Genomic DNA, 5,150 nt, shown 5'->3' on the forward strand with positions numbered 1-5,150 from the left:
TCAAATCCCTTCTTGGATTATCGATATATTGTGACGAGAAACAGGTTCATTAAAATAAATTGACGTAGTCATTAATTTGGAAAAGTCGAAAGATGTCTTTATATCTTGTGAGATATTTATGGCATCTTTGTTAATTCCAAACAATCCTCCAGTTGAAAAACCAGCACAATAGATATTATTATAATCTCCTTTCCAGTAATTCGATAAACCTTTCTTGGGCATTCCACATCCATCAAAGAGAGATCCATTATCCTATTATAAGTATTAAATGTCAAAGAATTATGTATATTTATATATATTAAGAAGGACTTAAATGGAACTAACCTGGAGCCATGTGTTAACTGTGCTTTTGTATCCTGTAGCAAAGACAATTCCATCATAGCTTTTCACAATTCCATTACTGAATTCAACATTCTTTCCATCTAACACCTTGGATATGGATGGCACAACCTTGAATATATATGATAATAGTTAATATCGATAAGTTATGAATCAAAACAAAATAAAACTTCATCATATATACTCAAAATAATCGAACATCAAACTAAGAAAGATTCTTCAAATGGGAATACCCCAACTTTGGATATGATAAACATCTTTATATCATAATTTACTCAACTAAGAATTTTGTATTTTTAGATGTAATTAAGATATATAGTGCAATTTACTTGTATGATGTCTTTTTTGATTTTCTCTATTGTGCCAACATTGATGATAGGGGATCGACCGGTGGTAGTTTTAAGGTAAAATGGGCCCTTGTTAGGCCTATGAAACCCATATTTAGAGAGGTCTCCAAACTGAAAGTTACTCATTAGAACAATCAAGTCATCAACAAATTTGGGTGGAAAAATCTTGAGCATAGACATCCCATATTGCACCATTTCCTTAGTCAAAACATGCACCTGATTAATTAAGGCCCAAAACAAAATCAAACACATGAGAATTTTATCATTTTTTTTATGAGGTTGACAAGAAAATTCTTGTATTTACCGGGCTACGGACAACGATATTGCATCGCGCATCATGATTGGACAAGTCATAAGCAATCTCCATCCCGGAATTCCCACACCCAACTACGAGAACATCTTTGTTTACAAACCTTTGACCATTCTTATATTGACTAGAGTGCAACACCGTCCCTTCAAAGTCACACATACCATCAATACTAGGAATCACTCCTTGACTATTGATCCCGGTAGCAACCACCAAGAACATCCCCATAAATGTCTTTTTCATGCCCGTATCCATATCCACCGCATCCACGATCCATTTGTTACAAGTACGATCATGGGAAGCAGACATAACATCATGACGAAAAATCGGCTCAATGTTAAATTCAGACACATAGTTATCAAGATAAACGATGAAATCGTTCCTCAACACAAATGTGGGCGCACTTGGAGGAAAAGGCATGTGAGGAAGTTGACATATATCCTTAGCCAAGTGAAGTTTTAGCCTGTCGTAGGCTTTCTTCTTCCATAAAGAAGCACAACAATCTTCTTTTTCGATAACAATGTTGGGGATCGAAAGTAGGTTTAGGCATGCAGATGTTGCCATGCCTGCAGGACCTGCCCCAACAATGATCACAACTGTTTCTACAATTTTCATTGATTCAATATATGTTTGTAGTATAGAGTCAATAGAAATTTAAGAATTGGGTGAAGATTATACAAGCAACCTTAAGGTTATTTATAGGTGTCCAATTCATTTTATAAAAGTTTTTTTGGTTATATTTCTTTTCCATTTGTATTGAAATAAATAAATGTTTCAAAATTTAAGTAACTTGTTAATAATATCATGTAATATATATTGTAATGTGTTATTTCTTTCTCTATGAACTAATATGCAGTTTATATATTTTTAAAATAGGTATTTATATATTTGGTTATTTTTATATTTTTATTCTAAAATCATTCTATCACTTCAACCATCAGATTAATCTTTTTTTATCTTTCTAAATATTAAAATTATCCTTTACTTATTTTTTTTAATATGTAGAGAGAAAAAAGAATTTTTCCATTTGTATTGAAATAAATAAATGTTTCAAGATTTAAGTAGCTTGTTAATAATATTATGTCATATTGTAATGTGTTATTTCTTTCTCTATATATGAACTATTATGCAGTTAATTATATTTTTAAAATAGGTATTTATATATTTGGTTATTTTTAGATTTTTATTCTAAAATCATTATATCACTTCAACCATCTGATCAATTTTTTTTATCTTTCAAAATATTAAAATTGTCCTTTACTTATATTTTAATATGTAGAGAGAAAAAATAATTTTTCCATATTTGTATTGAAGTAAATAAATGTTTCAAGATTTAAGTAACTAGTTAATAATATCATGTAATATTGTAATGTGTTATTTCTTTCTCTATGAACTAATATGCAGTTCATTATATATTTAAAATAGGCATTTATATATTTGGTTAGTTTTAGATTTTTATCCTAAAATCATTCTATCACCTCAACCATCTAATTAATTATTTTATTTATTAAAATATTAATATTATCCTTTACTTATTTTTGTAGAGAGAGAAAAGAATGGAAGAAAGTAATTGAGTCATAAAAATTTAAAAACCAATTTTTTAAAATTTGAATCAAACTAGTGTTTTTAGGAAAAGGCCTTATTTAGAGGATAAGATTTTGGTGATATTCAAGATACATAAAATCTATATAAAAAAAAAAAAAAACTCTAATCCTTTTCATTTACATCTTTACTTTTTCCATACTTTTTTAAATAGATTCCTAGTAATCAATCTTATCTATATTCATATCTATATTAATATTCATTATGGACTAATTTTTTTTTAAAAAAAAAATGGAATTGTTAGTTTTAGTTTGAAGATATGTTTATAAAAAAAATTTGTTTCCATTCTCTAAATATTTTATTTTCAGTCCAATATCCATTATAGACTATTTTTTGTTGTTGTAAAGAATTGATTCAAATTTATTAATTTATGTTATGTTTATAAAAAATGCAAATTTATTATTTAATGAGAAAATGAACTTATTCCTTATAGCATCCCTAATATATATTCGAAAATAACTTAAAAACCAATGTTTAATTTCTAAATTTAATAAGTTATTTGAAAATACTGAAATGTTATTATTGAAACATTATATTATAAATAAAAAACTTGTTATCTTGTTTAATAGTTTAATTGTTGTTGTATAGTTTAAATAGAGATTATTTTTGCAAAATTTGTTTTAGTCATCATGTTTCACTTGTATTTTCTTTCCATTTTGATTTCTTAAAATACCTTAAATTTTAAATGAGATCATAATTGTGAGTATATATGAATATGATGTTAACTTGCTAAATTCTAAATAAATATATATACATAAAATAAAGACAATAAAACCACAATTACATAACATAAACATATTTATTTATATAACAATTTATATATGTTTAAGAAATATATATAAATACAACATAGGGCAGCATTGCATAAATACGCAATATTAATTACAAGTAACATATGTAGCTAGGAAACATTACATGACAGGTTGTATTATTTTATTTATTTATTTATTTATTCACCCATCCTTATTTTCTTACTAACATTTAAAACAGTAACATATTACATGAAAAAAGATGACGATATAGATATAACCGCACTCAAAGCAGTACTTCGATGCGTTGCCCTAATGTTGTCGTAAACATCTCATATTCCATCTCGCATTACTGTTTGGACATGTCAAGAAAGATTGTCTTTATATCTTGCGATATATTGATGGAATCTTTATAAATTCCAAACAATCCTCCAGATGAAAAACCGACACAATAGAGATTATTTTTGCCCTTCCAGTAATTTGGTAAATCCTTTTTAGGCATTCCATTTCCATCAAAGAGAGCCCCGTCATCCTATTTTGTTATTAAATTATAAGTTACCAAAAGTCAAAATAATGATGTTATATATTTGTATATGTGTCTATATTAACAAGACTTAAAAGAAACAAACCTGAAGCCATGTGTTAACTGTGCTTTTGTACCCCGTAGCAAAGACAATTCCAGCATAGCTTTTCACAGTTCCGTTAGTAAATTCAATGTTTTTTTCATTTAACACCTTGGATATGGTTGGCACAACCTTCATTTAAAACAGTTATTTTCTTATTCTTCTTTTTCAAATGATCCAAAACAACCAAAAACTAAACAAATTAACCCGAAAAAAAACAACTTACTTTGATGATGCCTTTTTTGATTTTCCCTATGGTGCCCACGTCGATAATCGGGGATCGGCCAGTGTGAGTTTTAAGGTAAAATGGGCCCTTGTTAGGCCTATGAAACCCATATTTAGAGAGGTTTCCAAACATAAACTTGCTAATTAGAACAATTAAGTCATCCACAAATTTGGGTGAGAAAATTTTCATCATATACATTCCACTCTTCACTAGTTCCTTGGATAGAACGTGCACCTAATTAATTAAGACACAAAACAAAAATCAATTTCTTTTATTTGTTTTGTAGATCTACCAAATGGTTTCGATATCTTTTAAGAAAAAGATAATGATTTTAATTACCGGGCTACGCACGACGATAGAGCACCGTGCATAATAATTGGACAAGTCATAAGCTATCTCCATCCCGGAATTCCCACAACCAACCACGAGAACATCTTTATCTTCAAATATTTTGCCATTCTTATATTGACTAGAGTGCAAAACCGTCCCTCCAAAGTTACTCATACCGTCAATCTTAGGAATAACTCCTTGGCTATTTATTCCCGTGGCTACAACCAAGAACATCCCCATAAATGTCCTTTTCACGCCCGTGTCCATATCCTCTGCATGCACGATCCATTTGTCATGAGTACGGTCGTGGAACGCAGACATCACATTATGACGATAAAATGGCTCAATGTTGAATTGAGACACATAGTTATCGAGATAAGCGATGAAATCGTTCCTCAACACATATGTGGGTGCAGTCGGTGGAAATGGCATGTGGGGAAGTTTGCAGATATCCTTAGCCAAGTGAAGCTTAAGTCTATCGTAGGCTTTCTTTTTCCATAAAGAAGCACAACAATCTTCTCTCTCGATCACAATGTTGGGGATTGAAAGTAGGTTTAGGCATGCAGATGTTGCCATGCCTCCAGGACCTGCCCCAACAATGATCACAACTGTATCTAGAATTTCCAT

The 5,150-nt window shown here is 29.7% G+C and overlaps 1 protein-coding gene and 1 pseudogene across 1 annotated transcript; both read right to left on the reverse strand.

Moving 5' to 3' along the window:
- LOC124910050 lies at window positions 1–1,608 on the reverse strand (annotated as a pseudogene).
- A 2,085-nt stretch (window positions 1,609–3,693) lies between these two features.
- LOC124910051 (probable indole-3-pyruvate monooxygenase YUCCA11) lies at window positions 3,694–5,150 on the reverse strand. The gene is made up of 4 exons (XM_047450675.1): window positions 4,533–5,150; window positions 4,194–4,427; window positions 3,974–4,099; window positions 3,694–3,876 (listed from the first exon to the last, which is right to left on the reverse strand). Exons 1-4 carry the CDS (start codon window positions 5,148–5,150, stop codon window positions 3,694–3,696), a joined length of 1,161 nt encoding a protein of 386 aa, XP_047306631.1.

The sequence above is a fragment of the Impatiens glandulifera genome, chromosome 7 (genome assembly GCF_907164915.1).
Source record: "Impatiens glandulifera chromosome 7, dImpGla2.1, whole genome shotgun sequence".
NCBI lineage: Eukaryota > Viridiplantae > Streptophyta > Magnoliopsida > Ericales > Balsaminaceae > Impatiens > Impatiens glandulifera.

Bases quoted from the DNA above. Each gene is read 5' to 3' on its own strand.
- LOC124910051 (XM_047450675.1), bottom strand. From the start codon at position 5,150: ATGGAAATTCTAGATACAGTTGTGATCATTGTTGGGGCAGGTCCTGGA. The intron at 4,428-4,532 runs GTAATTAAAATC...TTAATTAATTAG, and splicing joins CTATCGTCGTGCGTAGCCCG to GTGCACGTTCTATCCAAGGA. The intron at 4,100-4,193 runs GTAAGTTGTTTT...TTTTAAATGAAG, and splicing joins TCAAAAAAGGCATCATCAAA to GTTGTGCCAACCATATCCAA.